Source organism: Mandrillus leucophaeus, unplaced genomic scaffold, assembly GCF_000951045.1.
Source record: "Mandrillus leucophaeus isolate KB7577 unplaced genomic scaffold, Mleu.le_1.0 Scaffold947, whole genome shotgun sequence".
Lineage (NCBI taxonomy): Eukaryota > Metazoa > Chordata > Mammalia > Primates > Cercopithecidae > Mandrillus > Mandrillus leucophaeus.
In genome coordinates, this window is record NW_012110330.1 from 486043 (window position 1) to 507779 (window position 21737).

A 21737-nucleotide genomic window follows, 5' to 3' on the forward strand; every position below is an offset into this window, starting at 1 on the left:
ATGCAGGAAACAGGAGCCCCAAGAAGGAAAGGGAGCTGAGAGGACACCTGTCAGGGAAAGAGGCTCAATTCTCTGAATAGGAATGACAGGTACAGAGTACCTCTGGGTCTCCAGCCCCATCAAGGGTACAAATAAGAAGAAATTGCTCAGATACCAACAGGTAAATTTTGACTTAATTGGAAGAATTCCCTGGGCATAAGGGGAGGGATAGAAAGAGGTGGATAACTCATTGCCCTGATGAGAAGGAAAGGTCCCCCTTTAGTCACCTACTGAACAAAGCTTGAGTGGCCTGGAAGATAGTTCCAATGACTCTCAGAGCCCCTATGGGGTTTCCAGTGGCCTCAAAGGAATCCCTTGATCATTTCCACAGAGCCCAGTAAGAGCATCACTGAATGCCTCCTCCTTGTGAACCTCACTATTTGTGGCTTATTCCAGCTCTTCTTGTTGGGCCAGCTACTGCAGGGATGAGGGAGACCCTGAGACCTACTAGGTGGGAGGGCCAGATTGAAGATAATGGGCTGTGGCTGGGTTGGCTGGGGAAGAGCTTCTGTGGATAGTGATCCAAGGCTGGCTCCACAGAAGCTGGCACTTTGGGACCCCAGGGTGAGGAAAAGGATCTTGTAGGAAAACAGAAGTTGAGATGAAGAAGAAGGCCAGGGTTGTTGCTGTGATTCGGATGTAAAATAACATGAGCTACCAGCTAGCAGTGTGATCTTGGGAAAGTTACCCAGCTTTTCTAGGCCTTGGCTTCCTCTTTAGTAAAATGTGGGGACTATATGTGATGACCACAGAGGGCTTCCCAGCATGAACAGTCTGTGACACGGTCCAATGGCAAGTTGAGAAGCCCAGACTTTAAGCAGGTTCAAGCAGGCCTGGGTTCGACTTGCAGTGCACTCCTTATGAGCAGTCCTCCTGGGCAAGTTAGTTAACCCGTGTAAGTCTAGTTTCCACCCGTTCATCTGAGGGCAATGCTATTGCCCTCCTAGGGAGGCTAGGATGAAGCATGGCATGGAGCACCCAGCACGATGCCTGGTGCACTGTAAAGCCTGAGGTAGGAAGTTCATGGTACTGTGGGAACACAGAGGATGGCAGCCCACGTTGCGGGTGGGGGCATCCAGAAAGGCTTTCCAGAGAAAGTGACATCTAAGCTGAGGCCTAAAGGGGAGGAGAAATTAAGCAAAGTGGGAGAGGAACAGTGTTCCATGGAAGAGGCGCCATTATTTGCTAAAAATAAAGCTTGGTCTGCTCAAGAACTGAGAGGTTTCATGTGGCTGGGGACATAGTGCATGCGTGAAGTGGGGGCGTACAGATAGACAACACTGATGCTAGGGAGGTCATACAGGACTCTGTTACACCTGTAATTCTAAGGGCTTCAGAGATAGGGTCCCTCCACTTCCTCTCCTCTTTTTCCTACTTTTCGATCATCCTTTCTCCCAAGACTAATTTCTCTTCTCCTTGGTCACACGAGCACAAGGAAGCATTGGGCTTCCCTAGGACGACCTGGCCAGTGCAGGGAGAAGCTTTAAGTTCAGAGCTGTCTGCCTCTGGACAAGTTTTGGCTTAGGCCTGAAGTTTTCTGCCTCTGTCCTTTCCCACCACTAGAGAGAGATGTACCTTCCACAAAAGACTCTGGATTTCTATCACTGAGGCACTCCTACTAAGCACTCCCACTGTGGGCCTCAGTTTCCCCATCTGCCCCTCTCATTGTAGAGAGTAGGGAGAGTGTTGACAGGGTGGGGTTGAGCACAGCCTGCAGAGAAGAGCTAGGGAAACTAGAGAGAAGACTGCCAAGGAGCCTGACTCAGTGCCCCCAAGTGTCCAAACGTTGAAACTTCAATGGGAAGCTCAGAGGAAGGACTTCCGAAGATGAAGTGGGTGGCACATGGAAAAGGGGGCCTGAAGGAGGAAAAGTGATGTAGAACATCAATCCTACAGGCTCTTTTAAGTCAAGAAATAGCAGGGACTGAGAAGGATAAAGGATGAACAAAATACAGATTAAGAAGCAGTCCAGAAAAGGTTCTCTGTTTGGGAAGATGGGGATGGTCCTTCCTGGAAGGCGTGGAGCTGATGAAAAAACCTCTACAGGAGCCGGCCCTGGGGGTGCTCTCACAATGGGGAGTAGCTCTTCTGCCTCCCCTACCCGCCACTACCTCTCGGGCCCTCCACCAACTAGGTCCAAGCCTCCCCTCATTTCCAGCCAACACCACTTCAAGTTCAAAGACAGGAAAGTGTACAGAGAAGGGCAATTCAGCTGGGATCTGGTCAGCCTGCCCCTCTTCACTCAGGTGGAGAACCCTGTCTTGGCCCTGGGACTCCAAGGAATAGGTCTCATCATTCCCTCCCTAGTTTCTCAAACTCTTCTGGTAGATCAGGTGACAACTCAGTAGTCTTCACCCCAAGAACCTTATCTCCAGGGCCCTGGTCGTCCTGGGCCTTGAGAAGGCTGCCAGCTGCCTGATACCCCTGAGGCTGGGGGCAGACAAGAGGGTGAGAGGCTGAAGGATAGTAATTAAGGAACTTGGCTCTACTCAGCATCCTCAGCACACACCTGCCCACCTCTTGGCAGGCTGAGAGGGTTTTGGAGGAATTATACAGAGGTGGGATAAAGAATAGTGGGTTGGAAGTCCCCTTCAATTCTGGGGCTAGAGTAAATCTTACTCCACAACTCACCTGGAGAAAGAAGATAGAAGGGATGGTGTAACTTGAGCATCATCAAGGCCACTGGGGTGTGGAGGGGTAATGTGAAGGAAAAGCCCACAGGATATGGAGACACGGGGTCTGGTTTTGCCATTAAATAAATGTCAGCAAGTGACTTTATGTCTCTGAACCTTAGTTTCCCTAATTCAGTAATATTTTTCATTCATCTGCAAAGCAGGATAATAATAGTGTCTTTATTTGCATAAGGGCCTTACAGATTTCATATACTTTAAATCATGTAATCCTGACCACATAATGGAAGGTTTTATTGCCTCCTTAGATGAGGAAGCTGAGCCCTAGAGAGATTAAGAGATTGACTGAAGTTCCCATAGCTAGTAAGTGACACAGACAGGATGGCAAGTAGCAGGAAAGAAGAATACATAGGGAACTTTGTGACTCAGACATGCCAGGATAAGAAATAGGTTTCATTTGTTGGGTTAACTCCATTTGATTGAAAATGGCTCTCTGTATCACCATATTGAGGATGATTCTGAGGTTGTCAGAAAAAAAGCACTGTGATGAATTAGTGTTATCTGCTAAGGGGTGGTGGGGTGATGAGTGGTGGCTTACATGCTGTATAGTTGACATTCCTAGCCCAGAATCACCCAGAGATTCTAATTCCTTCCTCTATACTAACCAGTTAGGTTAAATTTAAAGGTAACAGCTTACAAAGGTGACTAAGATACAGTCTGTGCCTTTAAAGAGCTCACAATCTCTAGAGAAGAACAAAGGATGATGTGGCAAATGTCCTGGGAACATAGAGGGAGAGTAACTCTTTCTACCTGGGAGGTGGGGAAGGCTCCACAGTGGAGAGGGCACTGGGGCAGGGCCTTGAAGGAGGAAGACGATTTGAAAGGGAAGAGAGCAGTCTTGAGGGGAGTCTGGGAGCAGGGAGAGAGTGTTCTAGGTAGAGCGAGCTGCCTGAGCAAAGACATGGAGACAGACAAGTGGAGCACAGGCTATGTTCCACGTGGCTAGAATATGGGCTGCATAGGGAAAATATTCCAGGGGAGGCTGTGAAGAGTAAGGTGGAGTCAGACATTGAAGGATTTTGCCAAGAAGTTTGAATTTCATCACGAAAGCTGTGGGAACTCATTGAAGAATTTAAAGCCAAGTGATGGGGTCAGAATGTGTGCACTGAGGCAGCCAAGGACTGAGGTAAGCACAGTGAGTTTGGCTGCAGGAGGACCAGGAGACCATTGCAACACCTCAGGTGAATGAACTAGGGCAGCCTCAATGGACATGAAGAGAAGTCGCGAAGGCAGAATTGATGGACCTAGTTACCAATCAGATGCGGGGGAAGAGAGAAAGCAGGGGTAATTCTAAGGCTTGTGCACCTAGTGGAGAGTAATTCTGTGAACAAGAAGGCAAACACAAAAGAGACTCTTTTGAGGAGACAGGACGTTGAGTCTGAACATGTTAAAATTGGAATGCTCCAGATAGGGGGAGCCTGTAAGTACTTGGATACACAGGGCAGAAGTGATGTGGAATCCACGGAGCAGGGAAACAGTTGAGGAAGATGGAGGACAGTGGTCAGGGTCAGGGATGAGAGCCAAGGGTGGATGGATTCCTGAGAAACACCAACACTTAAGGTGCAGAGGAGAGATTACAGCAAGAGAGATGATCCAAAATAAACAGAGCAGTAGAGAGAGAACCCCAAGAACATGGTGTCCGAGAGTAACGGTGAGACTGTGCACACATGTAGTGTTCACAACCCATGCAGCATTCTGACACATATGATTGCATGGAACTCTCCCGTCACCTCTGTATTATTAGGCCTTTTTGCAGATAAGGGAAATAGAAACCCATACGTTTAAGTGATTTGCCCCAAATCACAAAGCCTAGAAATGGCAGAGCTACTTAATGGCTAATCAAGGTGGATAAAATCAGTGGATTCCCACCACACCTCAATAAAAGCCAAAAGAGAGTGTTAAGAACAGACCAGTCAGTCATCAGTCTCAAGTGCAACAGAGACTGTTGGGGTCAAGGGCTGAGAAGACGCCCTTGGATTTAATGATGGGAAGTTCAGCTGTGACATTGGAGAGAGCTTCTTGCTTCCTGTTGCTTTAACTGCCCCCCAGAGTGGCTGTGGGGGCAAATGGAGTAATTCTGAATTTGTGCAAGTGTTTTGTAGACTTCAAAACCCCATCTTACAGAGGTGATTGTTACTGTTATTTTTATTGTTATTAGGTATTATTAAATTGAACCCTTTGATATCGCCAATAGGGAACCCATGTATTAAATGGACGATTTCATAGAATTCAACCTAATGGTAAAAGGAATGAGCTGGAGTGGGGATAGGGGCTGTGAGGTTACGAGACAGGCAACTGCAAAGGCGAGGGTGGCCCCAAGGTACTGGGGAGCCCCACCCCCTGATGGTGGGGAGGTCAGTCTTCCGCATGGGGTGGAGAGTGGCAAATCGCTGGTGAAGCTCGAAATTTGCAGGAGTTCCCTTTCACCTCCACCACTTCCACACTCCCCATCTGCAACCTGACCAGCCCCTTTGCAGAGACTAGGGGTGGGGGTGTACTCTCTTGAGGGGCTCTGCCTGAAAAAACACTTCTGATACCTAAACTAGGTTGATCCCCTCAACCAGGATCTTTGGAGATAAGTTGGGTATGGATTCTCCCTATAGGGAATCTCAGGGCCTAGGCCAAGTGATGACTGATTGGAGATCCAGGCAGAGTTGACACAGGAAGGAGGGTCCTGAACAGACTTCTTGTTTATCACCCTGACCCCCTAACCTAGCTTGGACCCTCTTGAGATTTTCCCTAGTGTCCTTGGGAACCTTTTCAGCATTTCATGTCTTAGTGGTAACAATAGGAATAACAATAGCAACACGAGTTATTTCTGTAGATGCCATTGCTTCCAGTTGACTCTTAGCACTGACGCTAATTCTTCTGGCTGTTCAGTCAAGATGAGGAGGGATGGGTTAATGTCTCCTAGTAGATGTTCTTCTGAGGTGAGGACCCAGATGGGGCCAGGCTGGGAGGCTACCGGGATTGCTGGAGCTGGGGCTGAGGAGACAGTGGTACCGCCTCTGTCCTCAGTTGAACTCTGCCTAGTGCCAAGCTCCTCACAAAGGACCAGCTCCTGTTGAGCCTTGCTGGCCCAGACAATGATTAGCAGCAGATACTGGGAAGGGGTGATGACTCAGGAGGGCGTGCAATAGGGGTAGTGTGAAAGGTTGAGAGGGCAGGTGCATCAAAGAGGCAGCACCCACTTGCCACAAGAACCAGGAAGTCCTCCTTCTCCAGCCGGGGAAACAGGGGGTCCCCAAGATGCCACCCTGTGGGCAGTTCTCTACGGAACACTGTGCCTTTCTTGCAGGGGACAGAAGGCACCACTTGGGGACTGAGGTGGAGGAAGGGGCAGTGGTCCTGGTCAGCTCACACTGACAGGCAGGGGTGGTGTCTAAACAGAGAACATCTGATGTGGCCCCATCTTTTGTCCCTCCCTCTCTTGACTGGAAAACACACAGGCAGGTCAGAAGGGCCCTGCAGAGGTTACAGACTCCCAGGAAATGCTTTGAAGGCTTTTATCCTTTCTTTTGATCAGACTATGAGAACTTTCCAAACGTTGACACAAGAGAAGAAAGGCCTATTCTTCCATGGGCCAGGGCCTCAGTGTCAGGCTGGGGCTAGAGGATGGGAGGGAAAGGGGGAAGGAGACCAGGGAGTGGGAGACAGAGGCAACAGTGATTCAGCTGGAGAGTCAGGCCCTGGGACACACACACACACTGCCCTCTTTTTCCGCACCTCAAGATTTGTGTGCATCTGGCTCCATTTCTATTTGTTTATTTTCCTTGGGGCAAGACAGGAGGGAGATTAATGAATAAAGACATCAAGTTTGAAAAGAACCCCAAATCCAGCTCCATTCTTCTTCCAACCTTGAGGGCTTACATAACCCTGTAGTGCTTTTCTTCCTGCCCTTCCTCTCTTACCCTTCTCCTTCCTTTTCTCTTCCCCCACCCTCATTAAGAACACTTGGAAGGCCAGAAGTGCTTCTTTTTCATCCCAAAGTAACTGATCTCCTTCTGGAGGACTCTAAGGTAGCTCTTCAAGTTGGAACTGGTATCCAAAAAAGAGATAATATGGTTGGTGAGAGGAGTCTGACTAGCTGTTTGCTCTCTCCACCGAGGCCGGGGGGAGGAGTGGGACCAGACTGCTGTGGGAGCAACTCGGGCTGGACATAGGGATTTACAGCAGGAAGTGACCTAATCATTCTCTAACATAGCACCTCCCAGACTGACCTCGCAACGTGTCCTGAAAGGCAGAGGAGAGGGAATTTGTGCCCTAGAATCTACAGGGATGAGCCATAAGCGGCCACACACTGGACATCCTTGAAATCTCTTTTTGTCTTAAGCCATTCAAAATTTTTATTCTACTTCATTGTATATTGTTGGCATAATATTAAAATAGCATTTTCCCTCAAAATCTGAGCAAAATTGATAACTTCAGGAAATATACTAAATTTAGTCCTGTGGCTTTGAGTGCCTCCTGGCACACTAGTGCATGCCCTAGTTTGAGACGTGTGGAACTAATACCAACCCCCATTCCACAATGAAGGAAATACAGACCCGAGAGGCTGAGAGGCTTGACTGAGGTCACAGCTAGTCAGTGGCAGAGTTGAGATGGGCACTCAAGTTTCTTGCTTCCCAGTACAGTGCATGTTACACCAGGCAGTGCTGTCTCTTAGTTCTGAGCAGCTTTTACACATCCTTGAGCCTAATTCTCTCACTCTATCTTCAGAATGCTGGGCAAGGACAGATACCCAGCTCAAGTGTCTAAGATAAGTATGTGTGTGGAGACCAGCCTAATCTCAGGTGCTGAGACATAGTGCTCAAAACCCCTCTACTGCATACAGGGCTCTCCCAACGTGGAAGAGGAAGGAGAAGGATAGGAGAGGAAGGGAAGGAAGAAAAGTACTGCAAGGATTATGTAAGCCCTCAAAGTTGGAATAAGAACAGAGCTGGATCTGGGGTTCTTAAGCATGATGGACAGATAGTAGGACAGAGAGCAACCTGAGTCCCTGTCCACCTATTCATTTGTCTTTACCAAACAGTGATTGGTAGGACCTTCAAACCTAAGATAAATTGATTAATTAATAGCTATAGTAGAAACTGGTCCTATCTTCCTGGAATCTGCCTCCCTTTCTGATCTCATTTCCAGATCCTTCAATCAAAAGGCTCTTTTCTACAGGGAAGAAATAGGGAGAAGAATAGGAGGCTTTGGGGCTTAGAATGTCTCTATTAATATGGACAAACAGGCTGTGGGATACAGAAGGAGAATAGAAGGATAAAGCGTGGTAAAGAATTTGAAGGCGAGAGTTATGATTAGATGGATAGCATACTATTCCCAGGATGAGACACAGGAAGCTGGAGAAACCATAAGGAAAAGAAGGGAAAGCCAGAGAGATGTGTAGGCAATACAAAGTGAAAGAGGGAGGTGAAAAGGAGGACAGGCGTTGGGGAGACATTTTAGTGACAGCCAGGATGAAGTACAAGACAGGACAAGCAGAGAAGCACAATGGATAGAGATGAGAAGATCGCTGGGAGGAGAGTCTACACGAAGGAAGTGGGGAGAATAAAGATGAGTCTTGCAAAACTAGGAGAGAATCAATGGGATCAAGCAGTCATGAAGGAAGGGTGTCACCTCCAACCCTTGGATATATCCTGGGCATCACTGCTGGTGAATTTTTCATACCTGTCTAGCTCCTGCTAACCTTTACTATGCTTAAGGTGTCATGTCTGCTTGTTGAGTGTTGAGTTTGCTCACTGAAGGCAAATAAACTATAGTATTAATATGAAGTTATGCTGGAAAGGACTTTGGAATCCAGCCAGAAAGAGGCACAAAGTTCAGCTCTGCTACCGATAAGTTGTGTCACCTGAGCTCTCTGAACCTTAATTTCCTCAGCAGTAACTACAAAGATAATAAGATTTGTTTTACAGAGTTGCAAAGATGAAATATGAAGTGCTGCTCTAGAGAAGGCATTCAATACATGATAGTTCCCCTCCATCTCTCCTTCCATTTCCTTGAACCAAACATTTGCAAGAGGAAATACTCCACAGTCAAAAAACAGAAATCATCTAGTGACTCTAAGGAAGAATGACCAGCAGCCTAGGCCGGGCGCTGTAGCTCACACCTGTAATCCCGGCACTTTGGGAGGCCGAGGCAGGTGGATCACGATGTCAAGAAATTGAGACCATCCTGGCCAACATGATGGCCAGCTGGCCGGCTGGGCATGGTGGCTCATGCCTGTAATTCCAGCTACTCAGGAGGCTGAGGCAGAAGAATCGCTTGAACCCGGGAGGTGGAGGTTGCAGTGAGCTGAGATTGCGTCACTGCACTCCAGCCTGGAGACAGAGTGAGACTCCATAAAAAAAGAAAGAAAAAAAAAAAAAAAAGAAAAGAGAAACGAAAAGACCAGCAGGCTAGAGCACCATGGAGGAAGCCAAGGTTCTGCACCTGACCCTGGCCCTGCAGCTGGCCATGAAGGAACCCACAGGGGCTGGCCACAAAGCAGGAGGGTGTTGAGGGGTCAGAGCATATCACTGTTTTCCCAGTGTGTCCTATTAAGATCTTTCATGTGCTCCCAGCGCTTCAACCAAAATGAATGGATCCTTATTTCATTATTTCCTGGGTGGCCCTGGATTTCCTCATTTTTCCCAACCCCGTTCCTTTGCACTAGATGTCAGTTTTCCCTTCACAAGCTCTTCTTGCACTTCACTGACACCTTTTTTATGGCACTTATCACTTCCTACCTGTTTTACAGTTGTCTCCTTTATTAGATTGCAAGGTCTTCACAGAAAGAATCTACATCTGATCCATCTCCATAATTCCATTGCCTTGTTTAGAATTTGGCACCCAGTAGTTGCTGGAAAAAAAATGTTTACTGAGGTTGGGCATGATGACTCATGCTTGTAATCTCAGCATTTAGGGAGGCCAAGATGGGAGGATGGCTTGAGCCCAGGAGTTTGAGACAAGCCTGGGCAACATAGTGGGATCCCATCTCTACCAAAAAAAAAAAAAAAAAAAAAATTAGCTGGGGCATAGTGGTGTGCACCTGTAGTCCCAGATACTCAGGAGGATGAGGTAGTAGAATCACTTGAGCCCAGGAGGTGGAGGCTGCAGTGAGCCATGATCATGCCACTGTATTCCAGCCTGGGTGACAGAGTGAGACCAAGTTTCAACAACAACAACAACAACAACAACAAAGTGTTTATTGTATAAATGAACAAAAACACAACTCAAACTGAATGTGGTGGGCAACATTAATACAGATCAAAACATTTGGTTTCTTTGCGTACCTATTAGTGCCGATAATTAGTTATCTGGGGTTTCCATGTATACAAGGAAAAAAGAAAAACATCATTAAAAAATCAAGAGAAGATACAAACAAGAAGGGGGAATGAGAAGGCCCCAGAGTGAAAGGTTCTGGACCAGAGTGAAGTTCCATCCATTCTACCTAAGACAAGAACTTCCACATCTCCTCGGCCCTGTGATGATGGAGTTAGATTGGCCCCTATGGCTGGAGTGGGTTAGGGGTCCCCCCTACTCTTAATTCAATCATAAAATACTTCTTGAGCACTTACTATGTATCATACATTGTGCTAATCTTTAGGATAACACACACACACATATATGTGTGTGTGTGTATGTGTGTGTGTGTGTGTATAATGCTGGATCCTTCTTTCAAGGACCTTATTTGTAGTAGAATACAAATGATACATCATGTACTAAGAGAGGTGCCATTACAGGTATAGATGGATATAGATATACATATATGGAAACTCAGAAAAGGGAGGCATTACTTAAGGTTGTAGGAATCAGAGAAGGCTTCATGAAAGAGGGGTTATTTGAACTGGACTCTGAAAGATAAGACTTGGATAGGTAAAGACAAGGAGGAAGGGGAGCTCAGGAAGAGAGAAGTGCAGGATCATGGAAGGCAGGAAAGCATGGGTGTGCATAGCAGGGAACAGGGAGTGGTTGGTTTGCTTGCAGCAAGAAGTGTGCCATAGCAGAGAAGTGGTCAGAGATAAGGCTGGAAAGCAGGTTCAGAAGCAGACTGTGGAAGGCCTTACATGCCAGCCTGGGTTTGGCCTGTCTTTGATAGATAATGGGAAGACATCAAAATGTTTTGAGCTAGAGAAAGAACTAGGACAATTATAGTAAAATGAAAAGTGGATGGATTTGGGAGATGGGACCTGAGCATGAATCTAATTCCACAGTTTACTGAGTCATACCATCTCTCTGAGCCTCAGTTTCCTCATTCATAAAACAAGAATTATAATCTTAATATCTTATAAGAATGCCATGAGAATAAAATGTGAAAGTGCTTTTGAAAGTACTGGATAAATGTTCATTGATTCCTGATCAGAAGTGTATTTGAGGAAGAGAAACCCAGGAGCAATGTAGGATGGATTTGAGGAAAGAAAGAGATGAGGAGGATGCTGATGCAGTGATTCAGCCACAAGGCATTAGGACTTGAAGACAATGGAATGAAGGGGAGGAGGCACAAATAATAAATCCACAGCACACGGCATTAGATAAATGTTGAGTTGAGGCAAGAAGACAGTTTGAGATGATCCTGGCTTTGAGTGTGGGTAATGGGTAGGATGATGGTCCCTTTAAGTATTTTAGGAACCAAAATAGAGCAGCAAGTAGGAGAAGAAAGGATTTGTTTACATTTGGAAGTGAATGCATTTAGTATTCATATCTCAAAGCTCCTTCCAGTCAACTTGCTCTTGCAACAGAGAAAATAGACAAAGCACTTTCCCTGCGGGTGCAGCTTTTCCCCTCCCCCTGCACCTGCTGCCCCTGGGAGGGGGTTGAAGCATCTTTTCTAGTCACCTAATTTAGCATAATCAACTCCAAAGCTCTGTAGCAATTTACAAAGCTCATTCTCTCCCCAACCCCCTGCAAATGGAACAGTTGACCCAGAAGAGAGGAGGGACTGATATCTTGGGCTTTTATTTTCTTACCTTCTGAAAACAGGGTTGTAAGCATCTGCAGCATTAGCAAAGCCTGTGTAAACTTGGGTCCCCTCGCACTCTGAAGTGGCTCCTCCTGAAGGTCTGTGTGAACTAGGTGTCTCCTGTGAGGCAGATAAAACTGCAGCCCTCAGGGGGGCCTTGGCCTGTCCAGATCAGGCTTTCAGTCATTCCCTTACTCTTTCTTAACAAACTATGCTAGGCACTGGGGAAAGAGATGAAAGGCAGAGTCAGTGGTATTAAATTAGGAACACAAAGACAGTAAACAATGATAAACAAATCATCTCAAAGCACTATAATGCTTCAAAATAGGAATATGTGCAAGAGGGCCAGGCGCGGTGGCTCACACCCGTAATCCCAACACTTTGGGAGGCCAAGGTGGGCAGATCACTTAAGTCCAGGAGTTCCAGACCAGCCTGGGCAACATGGCAAAACCCCGTCTCTACTAAAAAGTACAAAAATTAGCTGGGCATGGTGGCACATGCCTATAGTCCCAGCTACTCAGGAGGATGAGGTGGGAGGACTGCTTGAGTCCAGGAGGCAGAGGTTGCAGCGAGCCGAGATTGCACCACTGCACTCCTGCACTTCAGGCTGGGTGACAGAGTGAGATCCCATCTGGAAAAAAGAAAAAAAAAAAAAGAATATGTACAAGAGCAAGCATAGTAAAGTAAACCCATTCTGGGGCGGGGATGGGGGGACAGAGAAGATGAATTTTTTTTTTGAGAGTCAGGGAAGGTGTCAAAGGGGGTAATTAACACTTGAGTCGAGTTCTGAAAGAAAAGGACATCGATCCTCAGGTAGGCACGGAGCAGGGCAGTGCAGAAGCAGGTCCAAAGGTAGAAAGGATTAGGTAGTGAGGCTCTTCACTGAAGTTCAGGGGGCCTGTGAAAGATTGTCAAGGGTAAAGTCAGAAGCAGGCAGAGACCAAATCATGAATGCTGTGCTGAGAGGCTACAGAGAAAAAAGATAAAGCACTTTCCCTGTGGGCGCAGCTTTTCTCTTTCCCCTGCACCTGCTGCCCCTGGGAGGGGTTGAAGCATCCTTTCTAGTCAGAGGTGTATTTGAGGAAGAGAAACCCAGGAGCAAAGTAGCAAAAAGCAAAGGGGCGCCACAGATCAAGTTCTTGAGAGTCACAAGAACAACAGTGTCCTTACTCAAGAAAGGCCCTGATAAATCCTGGAGAATAAATGACTCTCAAGTAAAATAAATGAGTGCTCAGGCAAAAAAAAGACAGCTCCAGGAAGAACTTCCAGGGGTAGCAGTAAGTGGGAGTGGTACTTGCTGAGGGAACCTGCTGATCATCACTGTAGCTATGACTGGCCTTTGTTTTAGGGAAAGGATCACCAGTTCTTAGAGGAGAAAGAAGGTGAATGACTCTGTTTCTGTCTCTTTAGCCACTCAGAGGCTGGTCTTCAGAATTCTGTCTCTGGTATTTGGCTGGCTGGGACTGTTTTGGGAAATAGCACCCTCTAGAGGAAACAGTATGTTTTATATTGCGGGGGTGCCGGGGGTGGTGGGGTGCACAACAAATGATTTCCAGAGCTTTGGCTTGCTTCCTTCCCCAGGGGCCCGGGCAGCTTGAGGGTGGAGTGTAGCTGATTGTTTATCCGCTTCTGACTCTGGCCACCGCAGAGAACAAAGCTGCCTGGCTGTGGGAGGTGGCACAACAGCTGGGAGCAGCAGATAACAGCTGGAGGTGGCAGATATAAAGGCTGGCAACCACAGGCACAACAGCTGGAGGTGGCAATCACAACAGCCAGAGGCAACAAAGAGGCTAGCAGTGGCCGAAATCTACAGTGCCCATGAGTCTAGTGCCTTAACCCTGGGTTGTGTAGTCTTACATACAGGGTGCCGTAGGGGCATCTGCTGAGAGCATGAGGTCCATGAGAATGAACCTGGGGCACACAAAAGCAGTTGCTACAATTAAAAAGTTCTGGACCAGGAGCTGGGAGACCTGGATTCTTGTTCCAACTTTACCACTAACCTACTTTCGGCAAAGCTCTCTGAGCCTTAGTTTGTATGGTGCCTTTCCTACCTACCTCATGGTGTGAGGATCAAACTGTATATTTTATAAACTCTAAAGTGAGAAGGAATTATAGACTAATATTTTGGGAACGATAAGCAAGGCTTTTCTTGGGCCCTAAGAGCTTCCATTCTCCAAGATATGTACAATCTCTCCTCAACATAAACAAAGCCAGGACTCCAGTTAAGGATCCCTGAATGTCACCACAGAAAGTGCAGGGGTAGAAGTGGGGCAGAGAAGGCAGGCATCCTGACCCACCATGAGTACAGACAGAAGCTTCAAGACAGTCTTTCAATCTCCCCTCCAAAGCTTTTATCTCCACCATAGGATCTCTGCAAAGTGCTTGTCCAAAGTGCCTTCCTGATTGTTACAATGCTCTTTATAATGTCAATTTGCAATCTTTCTCCCTGCAGTATGAACTCACTGACTGTTCCTCTTGGAGCTCAAAGGACAAGTTCAAGCCTTTGATCACATGACAGCCCTTCAAACCAAATATTTGCACACATCCATTATATCCTTCTGATGGTCTCTTCTTCTGAATGAACTTCCCTATTTCCTTCAACTATTTCTTATGTGATCTGGTTCTGAATCCTCTCATATCCTGAGTGTTCCTTGATGCTGGATACTGCAGGTGTGGGAGGAACACAGCAGAGTAGAATCAACTACTTTTTTATTCTAGAGACTTCAATTCGACTAAAGTAGCTTAAGATTAGTTTGCTTTTTTGGCAATCAAAACACATGAATAACTCATATTGGATTATTTTCTGCTAATATGTTTAACTTTTTTATATTGTATTGCTTTGCTAAATCACATCTTCTCAATCCGGAACTTGCTCAGGTAATTTTTGGACCCAAGTACATTATCCAGCACTTAACATTTTTGTTAGACTTGGCCTATTTATTTGACTCCTTTTGGATCCTAATTCTGCCCGAGCTCTTGCATTTGCTATCTGTCCCAGCTTTCTGTCAGGCATATAATTGATGGCCATAGCATTCTATAGTTTTCAATGAAGTTCATGTTAAGAAAATTGAATAGGGCAAGGCCAAAGATGAAGCTCTCTGGTGTATCAATAGAAAATGAATTCCAGGCTATCATGGTCCACTCACCAGTACCACTGATTTTTAAAGTCACCGAATTAGATTAGCATTCTCTTCACTTTTCTTTATCTTATCCCCAGGTCATAATGAGAAATCTTGTCAAAAATCTCCTGAAGTTTAGGTACACGCTCTCTGTTGCACTTCTTCGATTTGTCAATTTAGTAGCCTTATCATAAAAGAAAATTAGGTTATTATTATTCTTGAGACAGAGTCTCACTCTGTTGCCCAGGCTACAGTGTAGTGGCATGATGATAACTCACTGCAGCCTCCAACTCCAGGGCTCAAGTGATCCTCTTGCCTCAGCCTCCAAGTAGCTGGGAGTACAGGTGTGTGCTACCATACCCAGCTAATTTTTAAAAATTTTTGCTGATATGGGGTCTTGCTGTTTCCCAGGATGGTTTTGAACTTCTGACCTCAAGCGATCCTCCTGCCTCAGCCTCTTAAAGTGCTGGGATTACAGGCATGAGCCACCACACTCAGCCAAAATTAGACTATTTTGATGTGACTTGTTCTTAGTAAATCCACACTGGGTCCTATTGATAACTTCCTTTCCCCCATCCTGCCCAAGTACTCATAATCTTAATATTCCATTCTAGAATCTTGCCTAGGAGCAATATCTTACCTGTTTGTTTGTAGTTTGTGAAAGGTACTTCATTTTTCTTTTTGAAAATTAAAACTATGTTCATTCATCTCCAATTTTACAGCATGTTCTCTGTTCTCTAATATTCCTCAAAATATCTTATAGGAGTTTACATCTTTTTTTTCAAGGGTTTGAGGATCAAATGAGAAGGTATTCTAATGTGTGAATTCTAAAATGGTATATAGATACAGGCAGTATGGTTGTTATGTTATTATTACTACTACTGAATACTAAATACGGCTTTGTTTAGGCTTGAAATCCAAATTCTTCAAACTTCAGAGTTGCAGAGCTTCCTTTTTGTTCCAAAGCAGCCAAGGATATAGGGGAGTGAACAACATCCAGAACCGGTTGAATAGTCTCGCATGAACAGAAGTTCCAAATGGCCTGTGGGCTGGTAAATTGGGCATCCTTGTTGCCTGTGATCATTCTTGGGGTTCTCATCCATTGGTGATCTCCAATTCAGTGCCTACCTGGTTGGGCATATGGTCAGGCCCAAATAATTTGAAGTTTTCCATGGGTAAGGTTATGGGGAAAATAGAGGTGGGAGGTGGGGTGGGCAGTGTGAAGAATCATAAAATGCAATGGTTCGGACTTTTTCGAATGGAGAATGTAATGAGCCTCTCCAAGAAGGGCCAAACTCCCCAGAGATCACCCTGCTCCACAGAAGATCTGGCTATCAGATCCAGGGTCCAAGGGCTCAAGTGATTAAAATTCTTTCTGTGCTGGAAAAGTACAAGTTACTGTTTGAACAAGGGTGCCAGGCACCTTGTATTAAGTGAATGGTCTCCTATTTCAGTGGCTTGCCCCACTTTCTGCCATCAGAACAAATAGCAATCCTGAATTTGAGCCTGTGCAGACATAGCTGCTAGTTAATGTACACCCCTAGCTCTTCTACTTCACTCCATCAAAACAATTTTGCCACCCACAATCTGGCATTTCTGCCAGTCCTTGAGAAAATGTCCCAGTGCTGCCAGGAAGTTTCAACATGTTGTTTCTCCTCCACCACTGCTTATTTCTTTTTGTTCAAATCCCATCTGTACTCTTCCTAAAACTGCCCTAGACTCTAACTCAGACCAAATTTCCCCAGATAATGCAAACAGATGATGATGATGATAAAAAATGAAATGGTCTAGGTGCTTAGAGAGCATCTTGAAGGGTAAAAGAATGGGTAGTTTCTGCTATTCTCTGAACCAGATGAATATCTTAGTATCACCAGTGGGTATTGGCTTGGGGGTAGAGCAGAGAATGAAGAAATTAAGGGTGTGTGTGTGTGTGTGTGTGTGTGTGTGTGTGTGTGTGTGTTAAGGGGGATTGGTCCAGAAGGATTTCAGCAGGATAGCTTGTCTTGCTTCATAGCCATTCATGAGGGTGGGAAGGGATCCTATTTCAAAATTAGAGATCTTCGGAGGACTGGTTTTGTGGTGAAGGCTCTCGTTAGTCTCACCCTCACCTTCAAGGAACTGTGAAGCTACTACTCTTTCTTTTCTGCCTCTCTTCCTCTAAGAATTACAAATATCAGACTGTATTGCAATTATTTGCTTACTAAATAGGCATCTTTCTCACTAGGCTGTGAGTTCTTGGAGAGCAGAATGATGTCATTTTATTTTATTTTATTTTTTATTTTTTTGAGACAGTGTCTCGCTTTGTCACCCAGGCTGGAGTGCAGTGGCGCGATGTCAGCTCACTGTAACCTTTGTCTCCCGGGTTCAAGCGATTCTCCTGCCTCGGCCTCCCAAGTAGCTGGGACTACAGGCTCATGCCACCATGCCCAGCTAATTTTTGTATTTTTAGTAGAGACAGGGTTTTGCCATGTTGGCCAGGCTGGTCTTGAACTCCTGACCTCCGGTGATCCGCCTGCCTCGGTCCCTGCACAGTGCCTGGCACATAGCAAGTGCTCAAAAAACATTTGGTAATACAAGAACACATAAGTGACACCCAAATGAATGTTAATTCCTCCCTCCCATGGGGTGGGGGTTAGGAGTCAGCTGGATTTCTACGATAACCTCCATTATGCTCTCTTGCTCCCTCCAGATGACGTCAGTTGCCAAGGTGTATTACAGTCAGACCACTCAGACAGAAAGCCGGCCCCTAATGGGCCCAGGGATACGACGGCGGAGAGTCCTGACAAAAGATGGTCGCAGCAATGTGAGAATGGAGCACATTGCCGACAAGCGCTTCCTCTACCTCAAGGACCTGTGGACAACCTTCATTGACATGCAGTGGCGCTACAAGCTTCTGCTCTTCTCTGCGACCTTTGCAGGCACATGGTTCCTCTTTGGCGTGGTGTGGTATTTGGTAGCTGTGGCACATGGGGACCTGCTGGAGCTGGACCCCCCGGCCAACCACACCCCCTGTGTGGTACAGGTGCACACACTCACTGGAGCCTTCCTCTTTTCCCTTGAATCCCAAACCACCATTGGCTATGGCTTCCGCTACATCAGTGAGGAATGTCCACTGGCCATTGTGCTTCTTATTGCCCAGCTGGTGCTCACCACCATCCTGGAAATCTTCATCACAGGTACCTTCCTGGCGAAGATTGCCCGTCCCAAGAAGCGAGCTGAGACCATTCGTTTCAGCCAGCATGCAGTTGTGGCCTCCCACAATGGGAAGCCCTGCCTCATGATCCGAGTTGCCAACATGCGCAAGAGCCTCCTCATTGGCTGCCAGGTGACAGGAAAACTGCTTCAGACCCACCAAACCAAGGAGGGGGAGAACATCCGGCTCAACCAAGTCAATGTGACTTTCCAAGTAGACACGGCCTCTGACAGCCCCTTCCTTATTCTACCCCTTACCTTCTATCATGTGGTAGATGAGACCAGTCCCTTGAAGGATCTCCCTCTTCGCAGCGGTGAGGGTGACTTCGAGCTGGTGCTGATCCTAAGTGGGACAGTGGAGTCCACCAGTGCCACCTGTCAGGTGCGCACTTCCTACCTGCCAGAGGAGATCCTTTGGGGCTACGAGTTCACACCTGCCATCTCACTGTCAGCCAGTGGTAAATACATAGCTGACTTCAGTCTTTTTGACCAAGTTGTGAAAGTGGCCTCTCCTAGTGGCCTCCGTGACAGCACTGTACGCTACGGAGATCCTGAAAAGCTCAAGCTGGAGGAGTCATTAAGGGAGCAAGCTGAGAAGGAGGGTAGTGCCCTTAGTGTGCGCATCAGCAACGTCTGATGACCTGTTCCCACTCCCCCATTCCTCTGGTCTCTTTTCCTCTCTTTCAGTGCCCTGGTAAGGAATACTATCCGGGTTTACTGGAGATCACCCGAAGCACCCATCCTCCACCGCCTCTTCTTTAACCCAGTGGCCTGTCGGTAGCTTAGGCCAACTGGAGTCCAGGTTCCCCTCCCACTGTCCCCTTTCCACTCCTCCCGCTTCTGCCCCAATACATATACCTCCCTTAAGCCAGGATGGGGGAAAGAGAGGGATTAGGCTGAAGTGGCTTAGAAGGCCTCAGCCATGCTTGGATACTCACATTAGGAGGATCATGTGGTTGGACGGACAGACTCCCCCCACCTCCCGCCACCACCATGAAGTTTGGTGACTTGAGGCTGGAGCTCCCTCTGTTACCTTTCCATCTAGCAAGTTCCCAAAGGCAAGACTCTCTCTGATGGTCACTTTGTGGTCTGTGCTTTCAGAAATACAGGAATCTGATATCAATGTATCCTAGGGTTTCTACCAACCTCTGTTGAAAGAAGCCAGGGTTTGCCACCATGAAGCTGATTTCTGCTGGTGACTTCTGACCATAACCTAGAATCATGGTCACCACTATTTTTCCTCTATAGTTTGTCAAGTGAACACTCTCAGGATACCCAGTTCCTTCATAGCCTGTTCTCAGAGAATTGGAGTTGGCCTAAGAAACATAAACATATAACCACCCATATCTATCCTGGATTCTGAACTCTTCAATTTGGAGTGACTAACACAAGTTGTTGTCTAAACCTTTAAACCTATCTTCCAGGTAGCCCAGAGAAGATCTGTTTCCCTGTGTCCTGTGAATGGAAGGACACAAGCCAATATGTTCCTTTGAAAAGAGTCCAGTACCAAGGCCCCACGGAAAGGCCTGAAAATAATATTCCAGATTACATTGTACCTGGCTTCTCTTCTTCCTTTCCTGCCCAGGCTAGATCCTTCTTCCTTAACCCCAACTCTTTGGGAGAAGGGAGGGAAAATGCAAGGGCCTTCCTCTCTTAACACAGATGCTCAAGTAAAACTAGATTCACAGGGCACAGATTCCCCAGAAAGTTAACCCAATCTCACCATGAGGGATGGGTAAATTCTCAGATTTCCAAACTGCTGTACAGTGCCTCTGAGAATTGGTGATGCTTTGTTAAGGTTTGGGCAGAAGCAGAACTTTGTGGCTGGCAGCCACTATTCTCAGTTACACCTCCCAGTGCTCTTCTGAAAAGTGCCAGCTATTTCATTAGGCAATGTTGGAAGGAGAGGAAATTATACCCGCTGATCAAATATCCATGGCTTCCCTCAGCCATTCCTGAGACTTGGTATAAAATGAAGAAAATCAGTGCCATCTCTACTCTCCTCTGCCATGAGGCCATTTTCAGGCAAGTTAAAAAGCAGACTTTAAGAGATCAGACACAGCCTATTCCTTGTTCCCTGGAGGGGTCTGTGGTAAGGGTCAGGGAAGGGCATATAAGCACCAGAGCTTTATCCAAAGCCCTAAATCCCTAGAGTGTTTTCTGGTCTCACTTTGGTACTAAGGAAGCCCCACATAGTGGTACTGCATAGTCCCACTATAAATCAAGTGGCAGTTTATTTAAGGTGGTCTCAGCCAATTGTTACAAGCTACAGAATATATACATGCATCTATGTACACAGCCTTGCAGAGAAACACAAAATTTTGAGGCTAGACCCATGATCGCCACCTACTATAATTGCACAAGGTCTTGTTATATTAATCTCTCCTTGAACTCAACTAACTATATCTTGAAAATGAAGACCCTTCAGTGTCCATCCACTGTAAACCCCACCATTACCTTCTAGTTGGCATAAAAACAAGAACCACAAAAACTTAAAAAATCTGAAACAGAGAACAGAAGGCCAAGAGTCAGCTTCTGCATTCTCAACTTTATTCAACATTAGACTTACCTGATTTCTTTCTGTGTGTAGGGACAAGATGTACTGCTGTGTGTGAGTGTGTGTGTGTGTGTGTGTGTGTGTGTGTGTATCTGTACCTTCTTATCTATTGGCAAGTTAACCTCCATCTGGTTTATTTTGCCATGCTATGCTTCCTTCCTGAAGGCATTACATTCTTCCCATTCCCCTGCTGTCTGTTCTAAGCCCCCAGACTCAAGCCTCTAGACTCTTGGATGACAAAGTGAGAAGAAAACATTTTCTGACTTACCCTTTTGGAATCTCCTCCATTATCATCCCAGGCTTTGCTTTAAGTTGCACTTTAAATCACACCGTCCTATTAATGCAATCTGGCATCTTCTCCCATAAGCCCCCCACAGGGAACAACTACCCCCAACCTTAACTCTAAATCATTCTTTAGACTATAGTCTGTCTAAAGACTGAAATCCTCTTTTAGGCAATAGGCCGAGTTTCAGAAGCAGCCAGGTCTGGTGAGAAATGGGCCCCCATACCAACCGTGGACTTGGAATATCAGGACAGTAGTAGGCACAGGTGTAAAAAGGGGAGATTTCAGAAGACGGGCAAAACAACTGATGGGGGAAGATATCTGGGGTGTGAAGATGAGAAAAAAATGATGCTGAGGGACCTAGTGAAATCAATGAAACTCTTGAGTCTTGCTTAGGCTCGCAAATAAGAAGTGGGGAGGCTTGGGAAATTAGGATATGACACATATGAAAGGTTTATCTAAGAAGAAAGAAACAGAGATAATATATATATAGAAAGATGTATATAGATGTATATATGCTCAAATCTATTGAATGTACAGAAGGGAAATATTCAGAGACTTTAGCATTGGGGGCAGATATCTTGGCCTGGTTATGGGGTAGGACACCCAGATTTTTAGACTTACAATCAGTGGTCCAGGTTTCAACATGGAAGTGAGATAGCTGATGAAAGATTTCAAGTCTGGAAATGGGAAAGGGAGGGGTAGAAGTTCCTTTTCAGAAATAAAGAGGCATTCATGAAGGCTTTTGTTGAATCTTCTGCTACTGATAGGACCAGGAAGAGAGGAACTCGGAGGACAATAGGGAGGGGAAATCTTGGAAAATCTACCACTTACACTGTTGTGCCCCCATCCGCAGCAGCGTCCTGCCACTGTAGAGCCTTTTTAAAATAAATAAAATAAAATAAAATAAAAT

The 21737-nt window shown here is 46.1% G+C and overlaps 1 protein-coding gene across 1 annotated transcript in view; it reads left to right on the forward strand.

The window, feature by feature from the left end:
* The window catches only part of KCNJ10 (potassium channel, inwardly rectifying subfamily J, member 10), a 31496-nt gene extending 10392 nt beyond the window's left edge, over positions 1–21104 (forward strand). The window contains exon 2 of the mRNA XM_011970404.1: positions 17482–21104. Within this exon, the coding sequence (XP_011825794.1) occupies positions 17482–18621 (1140 nt within the window). The 3' untranslated portion in view covers positions 18622–21104. The remainder of the gene's footprint in view (positions 1–17481) is intronic.
* Positions 21105–21737: the final 633 nt, after the last annotated feature.